Source organism: Protopterus annectens, chromosome 8.part1 (genome assembly GCF_019279795.1).
Source record: "Protopterus annectens isolate FY-2018-M chromosome 8.part1, PAN1.0, whole genome shotgun sequence".
Taxonomy (NCBI): domain Eukaryota; kingdom Metazoa; phylum Chordata; order Ceratodontiformes; family Protopteridae; genus Protopterus; species Protopterus annectens.
The window spans coordinates 532447771-532472982 of NC_056742.1; the positions used below are offsets into that span (position 1 = coordinate 532447771).

Consider the following 25212-nt stretch of genomic DNA (forward strand, 5'->3'; position numbering starts at 1 on the left):
GCACAGCAGCCTCTGTGCGGTCATTGACATGGTAGTACAACACTTCTGTGAATAATTCCAAATAACCTGCTGTATTATCTGGGTTTGGAGGGGCTGGTTATGTGTTATCTGGGTTTGGAGGGGCTGGTTATGTGTTATCTGGGTTTGGAGGGGCTGGTTATGTGTTATCTGGGTTTGGAGGGGCTGGTTATGTGTTATCTGAGTTTGGAGGGGCTGGTTATGTGTTATCTGGGTGTGGAGGGGCTGGTTATGTGTTATCTGGGTTGGGAGGGCTGGGTTATGTGTTATCTGGGTTTGGAGGGGCTGGTTATGTGTTATCTGGGTTTGGAGGGGCTGGTTATGTGTTATCTGGGTTTGGAGGTGCTGGTTATGTGTTATCTGGGTTTGGAGGGGCTGGTTATGTGTTATCTGGGTTTGGAGGGGCTGGTTATGTGTTATCTGGGTTTGGAGGGGCTGGTTATGTGTTATCTGGGTTTGGAGGGGCTGGTTATGTGTTATCTGGGTTTGGAGGGGCTGGTTATGCGTTATCTGGGTTTGGAGGGGCTGGTTATGTGTTATCTGGGTTTGAAGGGGCTGGTTATCACATAATAAAAGGTAGTTTGCTTTGGAGTAGTTTCTAACTGTTGCAGGGTTTGCTGAGGTTAAAGACGTGATTCTTATTTTGAAGGAGACTGCTTTGTGGTCTGATCTTTCTAGAGAAGACACAAATCTTGGGGGGAGGTGCAGCATTCTCCAATATCTGTGAGTACTGGATGCAATATGTTTCTACCTTTAGTAGGTATATGCCCTAACTGGTCCAGCATGTTTATTTTACAAAGTCTTAGGAGTCTCTGCACCTGCAAATTTGGGGTTGTGTAGGATTCTCAGTTTATAGAGGGATAATTAAAGTCCCCCATGAGTATGGTCATTCCACACCTTTCGGCCCCAGAACTTGGACTGAAGCTCCAAAGGTGGTGGTGTTTCCACATTCATAAAGGATGTGCACACCTCCAGACTGGTAGCCCAACATACTTCAGGTGCAGCTAACACTGGGTAAGACAGTGATTCAGGTCATAGCTTGCTATAGGTCCCCAACCATGTCCCAACACTCACACTCCATGTTCCTAACCAACCTGGAGAATATTATGGTCCACCCTAACACTCTCATACTGAGCGAATTCAACTACCCCTCCATTAACTGGGAAAACTACTCATGTACCAATACACTTGCCCAATGCTTTCTGGAATTCATTAATTCCAATGCTCTGGACCAGCTCGTTCTTACCCCCACTAGAGGTAGCAACATCCTTGACCTGGTTATTACTAACATGGGCGACCGTTGCTCTACATCACTAGTAAACTCCTCCCTGGTTAGATCCAACCACAAACAACCCCCCCCCCCCACAAAGGTAACCACCATGAAAAACTTCTCCAAAGCTAACTTTGGGAGCCTAAAAACAGAGGTGGCTAACTTCACTGCACCTATGCAAATGGAGAATAGTTGTATGACTGCCAAATCATACACCAATGAACTGTACAAACACATACACAAATGCATGGATCTCGCCATACCCAATAGAACTAAGATGCTCTCCTCAAAGAAAAGGAAACCAATCTGGTGGTTCCCTGCCATAAACAAACTCTACAACAGAAAGAGGAAACTGATGCAAAATAAGGCGAAGTCCCAAGACTGGACAAGCTCCCTTATCAGCCTCAACAAAAGGTTGAGATCCCTCATCAAAGACATCACAAGGCCTTCTATAGTTATGTAAAGAATCTCCACTCCAATACCCAGATTTGCTCTGAGCTACTGCATAATGGTACCTCCTATACTGAACCAACAGATATTGCCAATATACTGGCCGACAGATTCAGGGCTAACTTTACCCCCCCCCCCCACAAAGGACCAATCACAATATCAGTAGATTGCCAGCCACCCAGTATTACTGCTGGACAGGTTAAAACAGCACTGTCCAAGGCCAAGAATACATCTTGTATGGCACCTAACAATATCCTGGGCTGTGTTCTACATGAACTACAGAATGAACTAGCACCTCACCTGTGTGTCCTATTCAATCACAGCCTCACCTCAGGCTTTGTCCCTACCGAATGGCGCACTGCTACAGTCATCCCTCTCCAGAAAGGAGGAGCGACTACAGACCCCAGGAATTATCGCCCAGTTAGCCTGACGAGTCTGATATGTAAAGCTATGGAATGCATCATCATGGACATAATAAACAAGGATATAGGGAATCTCCAAACTCTGGATCCCACACAGTTTGGTTTTGTGAAGGGTAGATCATGCCTGCTCAACTTGGATGACTTCTTTGAGTCAGTCACCAGCGCTGTGGATGAAGGCAAGGTGGTTCATACAGCCAACCTTGATCTGGCCAAGTCCTTTGATACAATTCCCCTCTCAGGAATAAGAAAAACTCACTAAGCTAGGCATCAAACCCTATATCACTAGGTGGGTTGCAAACTGGCTCATAGATAGAACCCACAGTGTGAAAGTAGCTGACTCCAAGTCAGACTGCCGACCAGTCGTGAGTGGAGTCCCGCAGCGTTTGGTCCTGGGTCCTCTTCAGTTTGGTATATACTTCTCTGAAGTCCAGGCCAACACAAAGGGACTCTGGCTGACAAAGTTTGCAGATGATTGCAAGTTGGGGGGCTATTATTAACCCCCCATGTGATGTTGACATCCTACAGAAAGGCCTCAATGACACCAATGACCTGTGTCAGAACCATGGCCTTAAGCTCAATGCCAAAAAATGTGTCATCATCCCCCCTTGGGAAAAACCCAGTTCCCTTGAATTATCACATTGATGGTAGTCCACTGAACACAGAAGGCATTATAAGAGATTTGGGAACACAGGTTGACAGCAACCTCTCTTTTGACCACCACATTGCCATTGTGGTCAGAAAGTCCTTCTGTGTGGCACATCTCATTACTAACGGTTTTGCATCCAGGAAGAAAGAGGTCATTGTCTCCCTCTACTCTTCCCTCATTAGGTCAATCATCAAGTACAATGCCCCATTTGGCATCTACCTCACTAGACACCTGCAACAACTGGAGAGGCCACAAAGGTACCTCACAAAGAGGATCCTAGGCCTTAAATACTTGTCATATATGGACAGATTCAAAAAACTCCAACTATTCTCTGTCTCATATCACTTACTTAGAGGTGATCTCTGCTTGACTTACAAAGCCATGTCTGACCCAGCTTTGTTAGAAATGCTACATATAAAGAAATCCAACCCCCTCTGCACCACATGCTCCAGAGACCTCAACCTCATTACCACAATCAACAGAACATTTTGGAGGGACAGGTTTATAACCCAGAGACTGCTCATGCTCTGGAATATACTTCCCATACAGGTCAAGCAGAGCACCTCACTGGCCCTCTTCCAGAGAAATCTTGATGAGTGGATGGAAAATTCACCCCGGGGATCACTCCAGTGGCTCTACTCAACAGAGGCACTAGAAACTAAGGTCGGGTGGCGCGATGCCGGGATAATCCTATGGACTAGGCTTGTAAAGGCTCCAGAGCACACCTATGAACCTATGGTATTTGGCTGAATGATGAGTGTCTCCAATAGGTGTAAGCATGAGCTATGGGTTTCATGGGACACAGAGGGTGACATATACCTTGCTAGGATAAGGTAAAGGACTTTGTCTATGGTAATCTTTATGTGAAGGACTCCACTGTATTCCAGTTGATTAAGTCAACTTTGACTAAAAATAAGCTTAACTGAATATGCAGTTGCAGAGTTACATGGCTATTGACTAACAGTGTCACACTTTACATAATTATAGTTTAACAATGGACTTACCCGAGCAATGTTGAGCACTTGAACTGGTTCGGCATTAGATGATCTGTCATACTCCCCAAGAATAACAAAATGAGAATAAGGACTGAATGACAAAACAGAAAGAAAAACAATTAGATGCCAACACTGTACTGCTGTTACTTCTATGTCCCAACTTCCATTTCATGCATAAATATTACGATAACCCTTGCAAAAAGTTTCTGCTCGAGAATTCGTACTCTATATGTTCTGAGTACTAGTAAATTCTAATTTTACTGCAGGTATGGGATTCTGTTAAGTATTTATTTTAATCTCAGAAACATGATATTGTCTACCATCCGTTGTTTATCTAAATCTTAACAAAGAGAGCACTGTTCGTAAAGAAATGGCCCGAATGGAGAGTTGACAAGTTAGCAACCAAAGGAGAGTAGTACTGCTGGAATTGAATTCATCGTCAAGTCGTGGTGAGTACCTTCACGAGGTGTATTCTGTTTTTCATAAAATCCTCACAAAGATGACACTGATGTATAGACTGTATTTTATATACTATATATCATGGACAGAAGAAGGTTAAACATAAAAAAGATAGCTGGGTGCAGAAGACCCAAGATAAAAAAGTGCCCAATCTTGGTAGGCTCACTGATGCCAAAAAAATGACAGTTTAGAGTCGTCAAGACACTGAAACATTCATACAATGGCATTAGGCCAGGCCCAGGTGGGAGGATGCCTCCCCTGTTGTAGAAGGAAGCAGCAGTCCACAAAAATCACAAAAACTGATAGGTTAAAAAAGAGGCATAAAGACGATAGAGTGAACTATTGAGGATAAGAAAGAAATTATCTATTGTTGTTATTATGCAAGAAGCCCAGCATTTCTAGACACAAGATAAACAAAAAGATTAAGAGAGAAATCAGAGGAAAGAAAAATACTTCCACAAGAAAAACTGACAAAAGCTTAAAATAAAAATTTGTGTTCATTAATACAATAGATTTATGAAAAACATTATATAGACCAAGACCCTTGACCCGTTTGGAAGAAAACACATCTGTGGAAGTGGAAAAATATTAAAAACAAAATCCAGAGACTTTTGAAAGGTATAAAAAAGAAATATGGACATTGAAAAGAAAGAGAGAACTGATATGGTGCAATATTTATGCAAAGTAGAAAGCTAAATTAATCAACACAAAAAAGGCAGCCCCAAAGATATTTAAAGAGAAACACAAGCAAAGGAATCCAGATATGGAAAAAAAAATAAGGTCTCAAAAAGGGAATGTAAAACAGAAGACTGCTAAGGTAGAATTAAAAAAAAATAGAAGATGCAGCTATGGAATACTTGCGAAGTGAAGGATTTAGTGCAGAAAGTCTAACACAGGTTACATCACAGGATGATGAAACGAGTCCCCAAAGTAGAGACAAACAGGAGGAGCAGGAGAAATCTAAAGAATAAATACGGACATGGGAAAGAAAAAGAGATTTAATATAAGGAGAAAGCAAAACTAATCAATACAAAAAGAGCAGCACCAAAGATATTTGAAGAGAAATACAGGAAAATGAATCTGGATATGGAAAATCTTATAATAGAAAAAAATAAGAAAACAAAGATGAAAAGTAGAAAAGAAGACCAGTAATGGAGAAGGTAAAGAAACAGAAACTGGCGTCATGTATTACCTGCAAAGTGAAGGATTTAGTGTAGAAAATCTTACTCGGATAACATCACAGCAGGCTAGAGCAATGGCTCCCCAAATTAAGGAGAAACCAGTGGAGCGGGAAACATCTGATCAGTTGCCATATGAAGATATTTTGGACCTTTCACAGGAAACCAGTGCAAAGTTCAGCTGGAGTTGCACAGCAAGAGAAGGAACAGAAACTGTGGCAACTCTGATGCAGTCAATGTTGTGGAGTGATAGGACAGTAAGCTCCCATATGAGAGTGCAAAGGGTGACACAGGATGAAACTGAACAGAATGTGGCTCAGGAATATGCTATGGAACTTTCTATAGAATGCCCGCAGGAAATGGAAAGCAAAGAATGTGCCCTCAGCTTAGAAGAAAATGAGCTAAGAGAAGAGTTTCTTGATTTAATAGAAATGGACAGACGTATTAAGATCAATAAAAGAAATAGACTGCAGAAGGTCAATAAAATCCCAAAAGTTAGAAATTTGATAAAATAAATAAACACAGTAATTACTACTGTCCAAAGAGATATAACAGAAGTAAATAAGATATATTACTGTGCAGCTAAATTAATAACAGATAAAGTCTTACCACAAAAAACATAGGGTAGTAAGGGAAAGGAAGAGGAGAAATCGAATACCATCATGGAAATATCGAATAGAGAAAACTATAAAGCAATATTGTATGGGATAATTTACAAAATTTGTTAAAAAAATTCTAATTTCAATAGCACGGTATTTTAGTTTAATTAATTGATCTGATTGTAGTGGATGTCTTTGTAAATACTTCAGTTGTTTTGTTGAATATTATAATAATACCTATTTTTAATTACTTGTATAAAATTGTTATGATATTTCTCTTATATGTTAAAACAATAAACCTGTTTTGAAAAAAAAAAAAAAAGAAGTGTCACTGTTAGAGGAGTATAGAAGAAGGAACAGATCAACAAAAATACTCGGAAAGATAGAGACATGATAAAAGCAATGTGCAGTATCAGAACAGATCAGGATCTATCATGCACTATCACAAATAATAAATTAAAAATCTAAAAGTATCATCACAGGCAGAAAAACCTGGAAGACATGCAGATAAATATAAAGGAAAAGTACAAAATAAGCAATTTACTGACGACCCAAAAAAGTTTTATAGAGAATTGGGAAATAGACAAAAAGAATTGAAACACCACCAAAAAAAAAAAAATACATACATTTTGGAGAGATATCTATGAAGATCCTGTGGAACATATCAATGATGCTAAATGGATAGAAGAAGTAAAAGAAAGAATCTTATTCTGGCTTTTCCAGTTAGGGGTCACCACAGCAGAACAGTAGTCCTCAGAGTGATTGGCAGTGGAGTTCTGTGGTGCAGAATTGCCAGCCTGGTGCCCAACCTTCCACAGAAGGCACACAATGCACACACTCACACCTAGGACCAATTTAGAGTGTCCAATCCACCTACAACATGTTTTTGGAAAGTAGGAGGAAACCAAATCATCTGGAGGAAACCCACACGACTGCAGGGAGGACATGCAGATTCTGCACAGGAGGCACCCCAGCTGAGAATTGAACTGAAGAACCTCTTGCTGTCAGGCGGCAGCACTAACCACTGCGCCACCGTGGCCACCCAAGTAAAAGGAGAAGTAAGAAGTTCAAATGTACAGGATATGAAATGAGATGAAGTAACAGCCAGAGAGATTGAAACAAAAAGTTAAGAAAAGCTCCTAACTGGAAAACCCCAGGCCCATCTTGCCCTCACCAAGAAGGATGCCACAGTATAAAGACAAAATGATCAGTTTCAACAATTGGCTAAAGTATTGGTGTCATTCAAAGGGGATCCAGTGTCTGTCAGCCTGGGATGACATGCTCGACAAGCCATGTTGCTTCGCTAGGGATAGCTTGCACCTGTCACCCTTAGGCTTTTGTATACTGACCAAGGCTCTTGCCACCCCCATAGTGCCTTTTTTTAGGCAAGGCTCAAAGGACAAACCCACCTCCATAGACAACCCAAGGATAAAAAAACTAAAGGTAATGCTACTCAATGCCAGAAGTCTAAACATCAAGATGCATGCCCTCAAGGCTCTCCTCAGTATGGAGAAAATCAATGTATGTGCAGTAACAGAAACCTGGTTCAAGGCTCCTGAGAGCACCCCAGCACTACCGGGTTATAACTCATACCATGGGTTTCAGCCCCAAAACTCGGACCGAAGCACAAAAGGAGGGGGAGTATCTATATTCATCAAAGATACCTACACCTCTAGGTTAGTGGCACTGCACGAAGCATCAGAAACCATCCATGTGCAACTAACAGCGGGCAAAACTGCCTTTCAGTTTGTAGCCTGTTACAGAACACCCTCCCTATTACAGGAACCCCACTTGGCATTTCTGAGAACACTGGTGAATATGAAGGTCTCTCGAAACACTATGTTATTGGGTGACTTCAACTACCCAAACATTGACTGGGAAAACTACTCAAGCCCAAACATCCTCGCCCAATGGTTCCTTGAATTTATAAACTCTAACGCAATGGAACAACTGGTCACCACTCCCACAAGAGGGAACAACATATTGGAACTGGTCATCACCATCATGGGGACTCTATGTTCCACACCAGAGGTAAACCCCTCATTGGTAAGATCAGACCATAAACAAATTTCCCTGAACATCCATATCCTGTCCCCACCCCCAGCCAAGGAAATCACTGTAAAGAATTTCTCAAAAGCCAACTTTGCACTTCTCAAGACTGAGGTGGAATCCTTCAAAGCCCCTGGGCCAGAGGATAATACAACCCAATCCACAGAATCCTTTACAAATGCATTCTATGAGCACCTGCAGGAATGCATGGATCGTGCTATCCCAAATAAAACCAAGACTCACTCCTCCAAAAACAGGAGACCGGTCTGGTGGACCGCGGGCATAAATAAACTATACAACAGAAGGAGGAAGCTACTACATGACAGAGCAAAATCCCAAAAAGGGAAGGCATCTCTGATCAGTATTAGCAAGAAACTTTGATCCCTCATAAAATCATCGAAGGCCAGTTTAGAAAGAAAAATTGCCCTAGACACTAAAGATAATCACAAGGCCTTCTTTAGTTATGTCAGGAACATGGGCAGAAACTCCCAGATATGCTCTGAATTGTTGCATAACAGTACAAAATATAGCGAACCTACAGACATAGCCAACATCCTGGCAGACAGATTCAGCGCAAACTCCCCCCCCTCCCCACAAAGGAGCAAATGCCTATCCCAACTGAATGTAACCTCCCTGACATCACAGATGCACAGGTGAAAGCTGCCCTCTCCAAAGCAAAAAACACAGCATCTATGGGACCGGACAGTGTCCCAGGCTGTGTCTTACATAAGCTCCAAGAAGAACTGAACCCTCACATTAAGTCACTGTTCAAACTTAGCCTTACTACAGGATATGTACCCAAAGAATGGCATACAGCTACAGTGGTCCCACTCCACAAAGGTGGTGCCACAATGGACCCCGGAAACTATCACCCCATAAGCCTGACTAGTCTGGTCTGGAAAGGTATGGAGTGTATTATCACGGAACTCATAAACAAAGACATTAGGAGCCTCCAGACACTGGGCCCTACCCAATTCGGCTTTGTTAAGGGCAGATCTTGCCTCTTAAACCTAGTTTATTTCTTTGAAACAGTTACCAAAGTCATAGATGAGGGCAAGGTAGTCCACACAGCCTACCTGGACCTCACAAAAGCCTTCGACACAATACCCCACTCGGGCATCATAAATAAGCTTACCAGCTTAAATATCAACCCCTATATCACAAGATGGGTTGCAAACTGGCTCAGAAATAGAACCCACATGGTCAGAATTGCAGGTGCCATGTCCAAATACAAACCAGTTACAAGTGGCGTCCCACAGGGCTCAGTTCTGGGACCTCTCTTGTTCGGTATATACTTCTCTGAGGTTCAGGCTAACACGGGGGGATTATGGCTGACAACGTTCGCAGATGACTGCAAACTGGGGGCCATAATTGAATCTCCAGCTGACACAAGCATCCTCCAAAAGGGTCTCACAGAGACGGATGCTTGGTGCAAGAGACATGGCCTCAAGCTAAATGCTAAAAAGTGCATAGTCATCCCCTTTGGGAAAAACAAGGTGCCCACAAATTACCACATAGGTGGTAATCCATTAAGTACGGAAGAAGTAATTAGAGATTTGGGGACCAACGTAGATAGTAATCTCTCCTTTGATAATCACATTGCCAAAGTGGTTAGAAAGACCTTCTATATAGCCCACCTTATCACGAAAGGGTTCACATCTAGATCAAGAGAGGTCATTGTGCCCCTCTACTCATCACTCATCAGGCCCAGAATTTAATACAATGCCCCTTTTGGGATGTACCTTACCCAACACCTGCAGCAACTGGAGAGACACCAAAAGTACCTCACCAAGAGGATCATGGGCTACAAACAGATGTCCTATGCAGCTCGACTAAAGAAACTCCAGCTCTACTCAGTTGCTTACTGCCTACTCAGAGGCGATCTATGCTTGACGTACAAAGCCTTGTCAAACCGAGAATTAATGGACATGCTCCACCTCAAAAAATCCAAGTCCCTTAGAGCTACGCACTCCAGGGACCTAAACCTCAGCACAAAAATAAATAGGACATGCTGGAGGGACAGATTCATTTCCCAGAGGCTCCCCTCACTCTGGAATAGAATCCCAGTTCATGTTAGACATAGCCCCTCGCTGACCCTCTTCAAGCAAAATCTGGACGAGTGGATGGGAAATCGTAAATTCACCACTGGGATCTCTTCTGTGTCCCTGCTAGACAGAGGCACAGTAAACTAATCTTAAAAGGGTACCTTCTGTGACCTACTTTACAGAGGCACAGTAGGCTAATCTAATAGGGAGGCGGAAGCCAAATACACTCTGGCTAGGCTTATAAATGCCCTAGGGCAGATAGCCTAGTATCTACCTATGAACCAGATGCAGTACCTAACATCTGGCTAAAGTATTAACATCTTTACATGAAGATTTAACCATGCATAAGAACTAGGTTCATAGGTTCATAGGTAGGTACTAGGCTATCGGCCCAAGGGCCTACATAAGCCTAGCCAACAAGGCTATTTATATTTATATACACACCCCGAACAGACACCAGCCTGGTTAATAACATTAAAAACAATACTCCTATTTAAGAGTGAACCTACAAGCTATTCTAAAAACTATATACCAATAACTTGCCTTCCAATGACATATAAAATATACACTAGAATTGATGCCAACAGTGTTTATAGTCATTCAGAAGAAAACTTAATCATGGGAATAGAACAAAATGGTAATAAAAGAAAGTCATATGGTGCAAAGGATCATTTGCTGTTAAATACATTCATAATGGAGAACTGTAAAAAGGGGAAGTATTTAAGTATGGCATGGATAGAGTACAAAAAAGCATTTCACAGTATCCCACATTTATGGATAAAAGAGTGCTTAAAAATATGTACGATCCACCCTACACTAATTGATTACATTACAGTGATCATGAAACAGTGGCAGACTACTTTACAGTTAAGCCACGATAAAGGATGAATTATTAATCCAGGGATAAAAATTCAAAGGGGAATATTCTAGAGTGACTCTCTGCTACCGCTGCTCTTTTGTCTTGCCCTTAACCCATTATGCTGTCTACGTAACAGATTAGGTCACGGTTACAATTTGATTCCTAGAAAACGAGAAAGTGTAAAGACTTCTCATCTTCATTTTGTAGATGATTTAAAACGGTATAGTTCATCAGATTAAAAACTGAAAGCACAACTGCAAGTGGTCAAAACATTTTCCGATGATATAAGAATGTCATTTGGTCTTGATAAATGTGCAAAAGCAACCTTTAAAGCAGGAAAACTGTAGCACCAGGAAAATATCAGTTTGGGACAGGAATGGGATAGAATGTGATAGAGTAAGAGGGAGTGTATACATATTTGGAACTGATGAAGGATCAACAATAAAATATGAACAAATGCAAATACAACAGTAAGGAATATTTTAGAAGACTAAAATTAATACTGAAAACAGCACTCACATCTAGGAACAAAGTTCAAGCTATAAACCGATTTGCTCTTCCTGTCCTAACTTACAGTTTTGGAATGATTGACTGGCTGCAAAAGATGTTGGATAGGTTCTATGGGAAAACAAGAAGAATGCTTCATGCTCATCAAATGATTTATAAAAAATCAGTGCATACCAAGATTATATATTCCCTATTCTGAAGAAGGTATGGACCTCATCAAAACTGATTACATGTATAGATCTGCAGTTGTGGAACTGCACACATATCTGCTGACTTCACAAGTCCCAAATGTAGTGAAAGTTTTGAAACAAGAGGAGAATAACTCTAAGATGACTTCCACGCTTAGTTTAGCAGAAGCATATCGGTGTCAAGCGTGAATGGAAATCAAACCAGAAGTAGATAAAAATCAGGCAGCAACTTCTTCTTTCGGCTTTTCCTGGTTAGGGGTCACCACAGTGGATCATCTGTCTGCTCATGAATGGCAGTGGAGTTTTATGGTGTCGAGTTGCCAGCCCGGTGCCCAACCTTCCACAGAAGGCACACACTCACACCTAGGGTCAATTTAGTGTGTCCAATCCACCTACTGCATGTCTTTGAGATGTGGGACAAAACCGGAGCACCCGGAGGAAACACACGCGACCACAGGGAGGACATGCAGACTCTGCACAGAAGGCATGCCAGCCAAGAATTAAACTGGAGAACCTCTTGCTGTGAGGCGGCAATGCTAACCGCTGCACTACCATGCCAAAAAAAAAAACAAAAAACAAAAGAAAGAATATAAGGTGAAGGATTAGATAAGAAGGTAAGAAATGTGAAGAATGCATAAATATAGTTTCATAGAAAACTTTTGGAACAGCCTCATGTTGATCAGGATCAAATGCAGTAATGGTTAAGGAGAGGTGAATTTAAACCAAAAGATGAATGGTTAATATTGGTGTCCTAACACAGTGGACTACATACACATTGGTTTACAAAGTTCACTGAACATGTGGGAGAAGCAGACAAATATAGCATTTGTATAACAGAATTAGAAACAGTCAGACATCTTGTTGCTGGTTGTGACATACTAATGGCAGAAGGACTGTATACTGAAAGGCATAATAATGTGGCAAGACTGTTGCACTGGGGATTGTGCAACCATTATGGTACTGAAGTGGCAGAAAAACAATGGAAACATGAACCACAAAGCATCATAGAAAATTATGAAATTTACATCACATGGGTTCACCCATTACCAACAGTTCAAAAGATAGATGCGAGAAAACCAGTCCATGAAAAGAAAACAAAAGTAGCATTGATCACTGCAATTGCTACACCCAGTGACTATAGTATCTTAAGTACAAAGAGACACAAAGTCATAAAATAAAAGGATTTGCAGGTAGAAATGAGGGCAATGTGGAAGAAAGATACCCAGACAGTTCCAGCAGTATTGGGAGCAACAGGTCTTATAAAAAAGAATCTACAATCTTATTTAGATATGTTACCAGTATATGTAACTCCATACGGATTGCAGAAGGAGTCATTACTGGGTACATTGCGAGTGCTGCGAAGAGCACTTCTGGCTAACATCAAAGACTGAAACAATACTAATTTCATGAACTTTAATCATACTTTGACTTAGGAATGGGATTTATTCCTGTCATGGCATTAGAAACCCAAAAGACTTGGACAAATTAAAAAAAAGAAACAAAATATGATGGAAAATAAGGAAGTAATGATTAGATGTAAGTGTCCAATACCAACAGTTAAAAAAGCAGATGTAAGAAAATGCTGATACTACATTTGAAGCAAAGGAAAAAAGTAGGATTAATTATAGCTACACCTTGTACCGACATTGCTCTGCATACTGGGAGACATAAAGGTAAGATAGCAAGACATTCAAGCAGAAACTGGAGCAATATTTAATAAGGGCACCAAGATATTTCCAGTCGTAGTAGAAGCAAGGAGACAAATAAAAATAAATAAAAAATTCATTCCAAAAATAATTAAATGCACATATAGGTAATCCTAAGTCAACTGAAGGAAGCAGTTCTGAGTAAATTGCAGGTGCAAGGAACAGTACTTTTGGCAAATATTAAAGACTAAAACAATATTCATTTCATGAACTTTAAATGTACCCTGACTTAGGAATTAGGCCTGTTCTTGTTACAGTATTAAATTTCCTGAACATTTCAATAAATTATGCAGAAAGCAACATTATAGCAAATACATCTACAATGTTTCATGTCTGTTCTGCAGTACTTATAAAAACATGTTGTTGCTTAGATACTCACCAAATGTCAAATATTGGTAAAAGGCATTCAGGGTAGCTGTAATGAACTTTGTAGGATGCCATACTATTCTTTATTGTATAGTAAACATAGTCATTTAAGACACTAGGCTGCACTGGTAAATACTACATTATGTTATAATTACACACCTGAAGTGTCTGGAATTAGCCACAACCAATTTAATTTCTCTCATTTACTGTTCTGGTGGTAATGTTTGTGGTCTATTCTTTTTGAGAAGGATAACCTGGTGGTAGTATCAGCCTTGGTACCTAGTCTCCTACATGGCATTCCAGCTGCAGTCCCTGGTATTTTCTGGTTTGGCCCATATGGCATCTCTTTTGCCAACAGATGGATCTTTGTACAAATATGCCAAGCAATAATGGTTATTTAAAGTTCTGTCTAATGATTAAAACAGTGATCTACAAATAAAATGCATCCTTCAGACTTGGGTTTAATCTTCAGCTGTATACTTTGAGACAGTAAACCAGCTATTTAATCAGATAAGTCTCTCAGACTGGTACTGTGAGGAATTTTGCTTAGCAGTTCTTACACAATTACTAAATGAAATTAAACTAATGTAACATATCTATTATTCAGTTTTTGTGGTTAAGATATTGATATAACGAGTTCTTTACTGTAGATGAGTTGTGATGCCTCCTTTTTGCCCTTATGCCTACTGAGCAGTAACCTTCCACAGCTGATCTGATTATATTTGAAAAGCTTGAACGGCTAAAATATCGAAGACCATATGGTCAAGACCATATGATCGATATTTCAGAAGATCACTCTTTTCAAATTGTTAAAAAAAAAAAAAAAAAAAAAACAAGAAGATGTTACTGCAGGGGGCTGCACCCATCTGCACCCCCAATGTGGGGGGGCGGCCCCCCACCCCCTACTTAAATATACCAACTCCGAGATCGCGCTACAGCAGGGAATAGGAAAACTTCCCATTCCGCGCTGTATTGTCAGTGTAGCACGATCTTGGAGTTGGAATAATTAAGTAGGGGTGTGTGGGGGGTGCAGCCCCCCACATGGGAGATGCAGGGAGGCTTTCCCCCTGCAGTAACATCTTCTTGTTTTTTTTTTTTAACAATTTGAAAAGATCGATCTTCTGAAATATCGATATTTCAGCTGTTCAATCTTTTCAAATGTAACTGCTGATCCACCACCTGTTTGCTCCCTGTCACCTCTAGTTTGCTTGTTCCTTGCTTGACCATTTGAGGAAGGTCACCTGTCTTCATTAGGAAGTTACCTTTTTGGTGAATTTCCTTCTTTAACAACAGCCTGTAACTTAGGGGGAGAGAACTAAGAGGTGAGGAGACAGTTAGGATGCCATAGAGAGCTGGTTACTTTTTACACCTTGCCTGCATGTTTGTTCCTGTAGCTTGAAGCCTAGGTTGTCTCCAGTTGCAGTGCAGTCCTAAAGCAAACACACTCTCCTGTTCACCTGCCGAATGCGATTTCTGTGCATCGTGTTACTCAATGTCTGACTTTGGGTGGGGATACATTAGGCCAATTTCTGCTTGCTGGTTTCGCTGCCTGTGCTATGACTAGTAGTTTGGGCTGCCTCCCCCCTCCACTGAGGATAGGCAAGCCTGTGTCAATCATTCACCCCATCCTCTCATGGCACCTCCATATGTGCCCGGTCTGTTACTCAATCCTGGGTCATCTTTAGCCTATTTTTAGGCCTTCCTCTGTTTTGTACTCGGTAATTTTCCTATTCACTCTATGCACTTTCCATTCCTGTTGTTACTGTGCAGTTTTCTGCTTGTTTTTCACTGGAGCTGTGCCTGTCAACGGTCAGTTCTAATTAGTTCATTACCCTGGTAAACAAATATAAATCAATCTATGAATCTAGGCTGCAGAAAGGGCTTCATCCCTTTTTGCCACATAGTTGTTTTTGTGATGTTTCCTTTAGTGTTTGCTAAGGTGAGTTTTTTTATCGTTTGTGATGTCACCTTTATCACTTTCTCTCTTTCTGTTTGTAACCATTTTAAAGCTTACCACTGCAGATGCAAGCCCGTCATGCTAAAGTTTTAAAACTCTTTTTAAAAATATCCTTAAGATTTAACCACTGTTTTTATATATTAAACAAAACGCTTATTATAACCCCCCCACAATACGTAACCTCAAAATATATCTTTCCACTTTCGCAGACAATTTAAATATATATTTCACTACACCAAACTCCGATATGACCAAAATAATAAACGCAATTGAACAATTTTCTCGTATGTCTAATTACAAACTAAACCTTAATAAAACTAGTATCTTCCCTTTGAGGCCAAGCATGCTTATTTCATTGATACCACTTTTAGACATCATAAAAATAAAGGATGAAATTAAATACATGGGAATCACTTTTCTCAAAACAATAAGGAATTCTACCAACATAACATAACTCTTAAATGTCAAAGCATTATACAAGACTGTACAAGGTGGAACAATCTTAATCTTCCATTTCTGGCCAAAATCTCAATAATTAAAATGAACATACTATTTATGCTAACGTATATATTTATGACATCACAAATACCTATACACAATAAATTCTTTAAACAAATTCATACCTCCCTAGCAAAATGTATATGGAATCCTAAAAAGACCAGAATCACGTACCAGAAACTAACTCCCCAAGAACAAAGGGGGTCTGAACCTACCAGATTTTACAACTTATTACTCTATTATCCACACAAACAGAATACTAAGAATAGCAGAGTATAACCCGTCAGCAAAAACATGGACACTGCCATGGGTGATAATATACTACAGATACATCAAATCACTAGGCATCAATCCCAAAGTACTTCCCTTTTTGAACAAAAAAGATCTACACGCGCACAAAATTATAGACCCTCTAAAACATTCTGTAAACATAACAAAAAAACTGTTTAATTCCTTAAACCTGAGGCAAGCTCTGATAACATTACAACCCATCCATAAAAACCCTAATTTAAAAATAAATAACAAGATGCTAGATTTAGATTCCTTTCCCTGATTAAAAGAAAAAATAATACAAGATATCTACCCACTACATAATTGTACTATCCAAGAAATGAGAAATAATCTGAATCTTCCTAAGTGTTACATCATAATGTTTAAATAAATCAAAGAGATGTGTTCCAGTTACCTCCAAAACCTTACCATACCCAATAGTGATATGGAAAAATGCGCTCTGCTCTGGGAGACTATCCTCATGACAAAGAAAACTGTAACAAACTGATACAAAATGACAGGAGAAATCAAATTCCAGAAAGACCTTCTTCTCTCTAACTACTGGAGGAAAATACAACCATCTTTGGATGACCACCAGATACAAAATGCAATTCACCTAACACTGAAAAGCATACCACTTAAAAAACTGTTGTGCACACAGCTTATGATAAATAACAACGCATATTTCACACCTGCATTACTATACAAATTCAATGCAACAAAATCACTATGCTGTCCACACTGCAAGGATCAGATAGCAGATTTAATGTATATATTTTGGAGTTGCAAATGCGTCTATAAACTCTGGAATTCACTGAAACTGCAATTACAAAAAGTGGGATATCAGTCATCAACACTTACATGAGAATTTACCATATTACATATTCGCCCATCTAACTTCTCAGTAAAACAAGCAAACTCACTTATAACCATATTCTCATTAATGAAACTATATAGCCCTCAAATGGATAGACTCTATGAACATCTCTAGGGAGGGTTTTAAGAAAGTGGCTATTAAACACCTATTTGTTCACAAAATAGTAATGGATAAAAGAAACAAAAACAGCAAAACCCGAGTAACTTGGGAACAAACCTCTAATATCATACTAGCATACAACATCATGCACACTATAGGGAACCTAGCAATATACCCACAAACTCACAACAAATATAGTATTGCAAACATTAATGGAGTGTTGTCTTTATATTGTTTATCATACTAGCATACAACATCATGCACACTATAGGGAACCTAGCAATATACCCACAAACTCACAACAAATATAGTATTGCAAACATTAATGGAGTGTTGTCTTTATATTGTTTAAACTTGTTTGAGAAAGCATCTATGTATATAATGTAAATAGGTTTGTTATATGACCTTCATGTTTCTATATTGACTACAATGTATAACTTTTTCTTATGGTCATGTTGTAAATATGAACATTTTTGTGTCTTTTATAAATGCAAAATGAAAATAAAAATTATTGAAAATATCCTTAAGATTTAATTGCCTTATGCTCATTATGATATTTATTAATGTGCTTATTTGATTTATTTCTCTTGCTGTACACTCCATATAGCCTTACTCACTGAGATGACTTTACAAAATGGATCATTGTTTTATTATAATCATCTTTATTTCCAACTGCTACCCAAAACAGAAATACAGAATTAACACAGTTCATGCTTCGCTGACCCAGTTTATTTACTTATTTACATGGACTAAGAAATGAGGAAAACCTATTTAATGAAATCATTTTATGTGTTAGAAATAAAATGCAAAACCTTACTTGACATTGCAGTGGGCAGCAGTTACGACCCAGTACTGATGAATTAGGGAACCCCCACAGAAGTGGAATCCAGTCCTATCCTAAAGTGTTTCAGAGAAAGAAGAAATTAAGTCATTGACTTTAAAACAAAGTTTACAGGTCTTTCACAATCAGAAAATTCATGAATGAAATTTGCCCTTTAACACTGTTTAAACATCATTTCCATGAAAATACTTGAATGTGTTTTGTCTTTTATTTTATGAAAAACATTTTAACCACTCCCTCTTATATGAGAGATATTATGTCTTTTGTAGATGTAGGGTTTAGGAAATATGTCCTGATGTTTTCCTAGCACTGGGATGTGGATGTGTGGGGACATCAGCACATTTGCACTAGGTGCAGCACAAGCGGTCTGTTTGCATTCCTCATATACTGGGGTCTTACTGGTTAAGGTCTTGGTCTCCACTAGAGGGTGGGTCAACAGTAACTAAGCCTCATTTTACCCTCCTTCTCCCCCACAGGTATTTGTCACCAGGTGTCCAGTTTCACAAATCTTTTGTCATGGGCATCCTTCTGACACCTGTGATGCTGACAAAGCCACATCTACAGCGCTGCGCATGGAAGCCTGAAGTCTTAGCTGTGCAGCGTTTAATCCACATATTCAAGTAACCTTTTATATGCTTTATTTATTTATTTAACATTTGTTTACCTGGAAAGTCCAACTGGGATAAAGCCCATTTTCAGTGGAGACCCAGGGAAAAAAGCTCCAGACGCATGTCTTTGGAGTGTGGGAGGAAGTTGGAGCACCTGGAGGAAACCCACACAAATTCAGGAAGTACATGCAGACTCTGCACAAAAGGCACCCCAGCTGAACTGGAGAACTTCTTATTGTGAGGTGACAATGCTATCTGCTGCACCACTGCCCTGCCCTGCCCATGAACGCTAAAGAATGCTACAGGAACCCTTAGCCTTGTCCTTTCTGGTTTTGCATGACGACTGCTTAACCTTGAGGTCTGCAGCTGTGATGCCCCTCAATATTTTCATGGCGCATTCCAAAGCCTGCAGTTTAGCTGGCAAGCAGTACATTAGGTCTTCTTAACTGCCAGCTCTGGCTGGTACCTCCTTCTTCAGCAGTCTTGTCATTCATCTGTTTTCAGCACATACATAATGGAACATACCAGTTTCAGCTTGGTATTCTCTTTAATAGCCTGGTATGAAATATCTGTCTGACTGATGTTCAATAATCTCACTGTGATAAATTCTCATAAAAAGTTAAAGTGATAGTAGTTCAGTAATATAAGTGCCCCATTCTCAGTGATGGAACAGCTGTTCCATTCTCAGTGATGCAAGAGCTGTAGCTATCAGTGGTCGATTTCATCAGTGGGGCTTTCAGTCCAACTCTCCACTTGGTATAAGTGGGCATGATATGTCTGTCCTAATTTGTTATTCTTCTGCCTGTCACTTGGCAGACATCATACCTGACCTCTCCCACCCTTCATTTTTTGGGGGACAAACCCATGCAGAAACTCCACTCAGCTTTTTTGGTCTGAGTGGAAGGCTAACAATAGAAGGGTGGAGTGGAGGTAACACTTAACACATTGTACCTGACTGTAGTAGTGAGATGAGACTTGGTTCACTGGACATAGATTTCAGTTTACCAGTCAGTTTTCCCTACCTCACATCTGTTCACAAACTTTTTGTAGTAACAGAAAGGCTGAGATCATGAATAGAAGTCGCAGAAATAGTTTCCTTCATGTGATTGTTGGTCTCATGTTCCTAGATAAAGTGATAAGTTTGGCATTCTTGGAGGATTTTAGAGCTGACCTCCTGCTCTTCTATGGTGAGACAAAGTACCTGAGTTAATCAAGGCACCCTTGCATGCACACACAGGGAGTGTATCTAGCTTGGCCCACTGTGATGAGACCCTAGTGTAGGACAATGACATGCTGGAAAGATTCGTCTGGGACATCTGGGGATCCTGCAGGGTGAACTGAAAACTTTGGCTATGGATAGAGAAGTCTGGCCTGCATTTTCAGGTTTCAAACACTACACCCCACACTAGTGGTTTTAAACTAATACTATTATAAAACGTTGTCATGAAACATAGTCCAGATCTTTACATTATCATATTGAAGATTTGCTCAATACTGCACATAGAAGTAAATTAGTATCTGTAGAAGGATTGTTAATAAAACAGGAAACAGTAGATTATTCTTACCTGCAGGGATGCTTGCCATGGCCAAGAACCTGAAATGGCATTTTCTCCATTGACAATTTTGTTGTAGCCACTTATAACGGGTCTGATAGCAGGAACACCGCAGCCTAGGAAATACAAATACACAGCAAGAAAAGTGTCAGACAATGTTGATGCTCTGTTTTACAGAAATATATACACACTGAGTGTACATATCTATGAGTATATATATATATATATATATATATATATATATATATATATATATATATATATATATACATATACATATATATAAAAATAGGTGTACTTAGTTTAAACAAAAGTACGTTTAAATGAATTTGACTTACCTGAGCTGAATCCACTGAAGCTGCAGTACAATGATTGCACAGACTGCCAAATTCCTTTCCCTGTGAAAAGAACCACTTGGCCACCATGGTAATGAACCAAAATTAAGGAAAACTAAGCCCCCCACACCTCCACATCCCCGTACTTAAGTATACCAACTCCAAGATCACACTAAATGGAAGAGAGGGCACAATTCACTATGGTGGCCACGTGGTTCCTTTCACAGGGAAAGGGATTTGGCAGTCCGTGCACTCATTGTACTGCTACTTTGGTGGATTCAGCTCAGGTAAATCAAATTTGTTTAAACGTACTTTCATTTAAATGAAGTAGACTCATATATATATTTTTAGGTGCCTGCATGTATGAATGCATGCATTGTAAATGTGTATACATGTATGCATGTATATATGTGTAAATCAGAATATAGGCACTGATTCCTGCAGTGTTCCTTTCACAGAAGAAACTGGTGCAGAAAAAGTTGAGGAATTAAGCCTTCAAACGTTATTGACATATTAGTTTAGAACTATTATATCATAGCAGTTGTAGGATCAGGCAAAGCCTTTCCATCTGAGCCAAGTTATTCCAATTCAGATAGCCCACAGGACTAGTTAATACAATAAAAATACCTCAAAGTTATTTGCCTGCATCCTTGTAAATTCTGTTAGCTAGGATGAGCATTCCTGTGGTCGTGTAGTATAACAACCTAAAGCTATAATTATTTTGCTAGTGTACAAGTAGCAGGCTCTATTTAAGAATGTCATTTGTTCTTCACATTTTACTGTCAGCTTATTGACATCTGCTTTAGCATGTCTGGACACTGTCATCACAAAAGAATTTTCTGTCTCCCATTTTAGAAAGCAGGCTGGCTAGCTAAGATTTATTGTACATTTGGAACTGGGAGTCTGGACTCACTTAAAATCATGATTGCGTGTTCTACTACTGGAAGAAACCAGAATTCCACATTAACATCTGCAGCACATTTTCTGACAAGAAAAATTCTAAAAGATTCCTTACTTCACTTACATTTTGAACATAATACATGAAGGAAGGAGTGACTAAATAAGTCCATAATTAGACTGTTTGCTGTAGACAGTGGTGTGGGCATGTTCATTATGGAGACATGCATAGCTCATGCAGTTGCTTGCTGTAAGCAGTGGTGTAGCCATGTTCATTATGGAGACATAGCTAATGTGGGTGGTCATTCACTGTAGACAGTGGTGTGGTCATGTTCATTATGGAGATGTGCATAGCTCATGCAGTTGCTTGCTGTAAGCAGTGGTGTAGCCATGTTCATTATGGAGACATAGCTAATGTGGGTGGTCATTCACTGTAGACAGTGGTGCGCTCACATTCATTACTGAAACACATGCATAGCTTATGCATTTGTTTGTTGAGGAAAGTGAATATGTGGATGTGCTTGACATGTATGATGGGGGGAAGCATGTCTGTGACAAAAGTCACAGTTATTCCCATCTATGTTAGTGGATGAAAAAGTTATAGATGTCACGCAACTGCTTGAATTTCTTTTCATAAATTCATAGGCAGTAACTAGGCTTTCAGTCCAGGGCACCACTGGGGAGTCCAGCCCAATTTCTCATTTGCCTCAAAGCCTGATTAGTTAAGTGAATTGCTCAAGGTTACAAACTAGGTAAATGAAGGCTAAGATCATCAAACCCGGCACCACATGAAGCAGCTTGTTAACAGCCTTAATCCTCTGAGCTAACTCCCATTCTTCAGGGAATAAAGCAATAGGAAGACAGGATAATCACAGATGTTAGTTCTGCATTAAATGGGCCTTTTGTGAATGCATACAAAATATCTCATAAGTTTGCCAGTGGAAATGACAAAGAGAAAGTTAGTCATTTGTCGGTGCAGCCCTCTTTCTGAGTTGGTATTCTAAGTCTAACATTTGGCTCACAATGTCATATCCTCACATATGTCAAAGGGGTGTAGGATAGGTTTTTATGTAGTCCTGTGAACACAATGGTGTTAAGGAGTAGGCATCAAAAGAGCTTAGCTCTGTAGGTCTTATTACCAAGAACTATCTTACAGTAAAATGAACAATGACTTTATGAAATTATGAATCCTACCAGATGTGAGCAGAGGATTTCCAAAGTATAGAACTAGAAGATTTTACTATGAAATGCTAACTTCCTGAAAGCTGATAAACTGGAAAAAAAAAGAAAAAAGAAAAAAATAATGCCTGAAAGAGAGAAGGGTGAAAAATCAATTTTAATTGTTTTTTTTGCAGGGGAGCAAGTCCTTCCCTCCCTCGTCTTATATATACCTATTCTACAGTTGCACCAACTCAAAGATGGAAGACATATCCCAGAATAAGTGAATCTTTGCCAGCGCACACTTAGAAACCCCACTAGCAATGATTTCTTGTGGAAAGCACTCTCTGAAGTAATGCGTTTCGTGTTTTTCTTTCTTCACCTTGAACATCTGCATGGGGGACAAACGAGAAATCATTTTGTTCTTCAGAAGGGAAATTAATGTGCTTTGGAAATAATTACGTAAAATATTTAACTTTTTGCTTGCACCTTTTTGGGCAGCAGCTGTTTAAACATGTTGAATTTTTGGCATCCTTATATCAAAACGATGGCATTGTATAATATGACAATTCATATTGTCTTGCTCATGTTTTATCCAGATATATTTTATTCAAGGACTTACATTTCTAGGCTTGTTAAGCCTGAATGAGGAAACAGAAACTTGTTATATTTGTAAAACTGCATCCTCTTATTCTGCTGCAGCATATTTATTTAGAGCAAAATGCCATAATCTCAGACGTTGAGATGGCAGCTGATTTTGCAATATTTTGCCTATTTTTTTTCTTTTCCTTTTTCTTAACATAATATTCAGTTGCAGTAATACCATCTTTAATTGCAGCATAACATACATCTAAACTGTCCAGACTTTTGCCTCATATTTTTGGTCTGTTCCTCATAAAATTTGTGTTTTTTTGGCAAATTGCAAAAGATTAAAGTCGCTAAATAATGACATACATTTGAGTTTCAGACTTCATAGCCTTCAGAAAAATGCATGCTAACATAAATACTGTTGTTCTAGCAACGTCCTAAGTTAGTAAGAGCAATATTTAAAATTTACCCCTATTTTTGTGCCTTTGCCCCCCCCCCACCTATTATTTTAGGCTTCGTCCAGATTTCTTGCTCTAATAGGTCGAGAGGTATGCAACATAAATAAATGTGTAAAGATTTCCTGAAGGTCTGAAGTGCCACATAAGGAATTTCTCAGCTGCCTGCAGCTATCCATCAGGGCTATTGCATTCACAATTCCTTAGGGAGCTGTATCTTTGAATAATGCTCTCTGCATATTTTATAGGAAATAATTAGGCTGAATGTATAACTCAGGAAAATGTGTGTGAAAACATTTCTATAATTGTTATTTATAATTCAGCAGATTGCTTCTTTATTAACTAGATAACTGACATGATCTAAAAACCCTTTTCAGACATGATGGGGCAAATGCAGAAAAGTATGTAAGAAACACTAGGCTATCAATGAATTCTAAAGGTTCATAGGTTCATAGGTTCATACTAGGCTATCTGCCCTAGGGCATTTATAAGCCTAGCCAGAGTGTGTTTGGCTTTCGCCACCCATTTTAAATTAATTTTGTTATGCCTTTTTTTGAGGTTAGTATACTGTGCCTCTGTCTAACAGTGACACAGAAGTGATAGCCGGGGTAAACCTACAATCTCCCATCCACTCATCAAGATTCCTCTTGAAGAGAGTCAATGTGGGACTCTGCCTAACCTGGACTGGGATTTTATTCCAGAGTGAAGGGAGCCTCTGGGTTATGAATTTGTCCCTCCAGCATGTCCTATTTATTTCAGTGCTGAGGTTCAAGTCTCTCGAGCGCGTAGCTCGATGGAATTTGGATTTTCTGAGGTGCAGCATGTCCATTAATTCCGGGTTGGACATGGCTTTATACGTCAGGCACAGATCGCCTCTGAGCAGGCTGTATGCCACTGAGTAGAGCTGGAGTTTCTTTAACCGGGCAGCATATGGCATCTGTTTGAGCCCTTTGATCCTCTTGGTGAGGTACTTTTGGGGTCTTTCCAGTTGCTGCAGGTGTCTGGTAAGGTACATCCCAAAAGGGGCATTGTACTCAATTATGGGCCTGATGAGGGATGAGTAAAGAGGTCTGATGACCTCCCTGATCTAGATGTGAATCCCTTCATGATTAGGTGGGCTATATAAAATGTTTTTCTAACCACTTTGGCCACGTGGTTGTCAAATGAGAGATTGCTAGCAACTTGGGTCCCCAGGTCCCTAATGACTTCTTCTGTACTTAATGGATTACCACCTATGTGGTAATTTGTGGGCACTTTGTTTTCGCCAAAGGGGATGACTATACACTTTTTGGCGTTTAGCTTGAGGCCATGGCTCTGGC

At 39.7% G+C, this 25212-nt stretch overlaps 1 protein-coding gene across 1 annotated transcript in view; it reads right to left on the reverse strand.

The window, feature by feature from the left end:
- Positions 1 to 25212, reverse strand: part of CTRL (chymotrypsin like) — a 79463-nt gene that overhangs the window by 49041 nt on the left and 5210 nt on the right. The window contains exons 2-4 of the mRNA XM_044081570.1: positions 20473 to 20576; positions 18276 to 18355; positions 3811 to 3892 (exon numbers count right to left, since the gene is read on the reverse strand). Coding sequence (XP_043937505.1) covers positions 3811 to 3892; positions 18276 to 18355; positions 20473 to 20576 — 266 coding nt within the window. The remainder of the gene's footprint in view (positions 1 to 3810; positions 3893 to 18275; positions 18356 to 20472; positions 20577 to 25212) is intronic.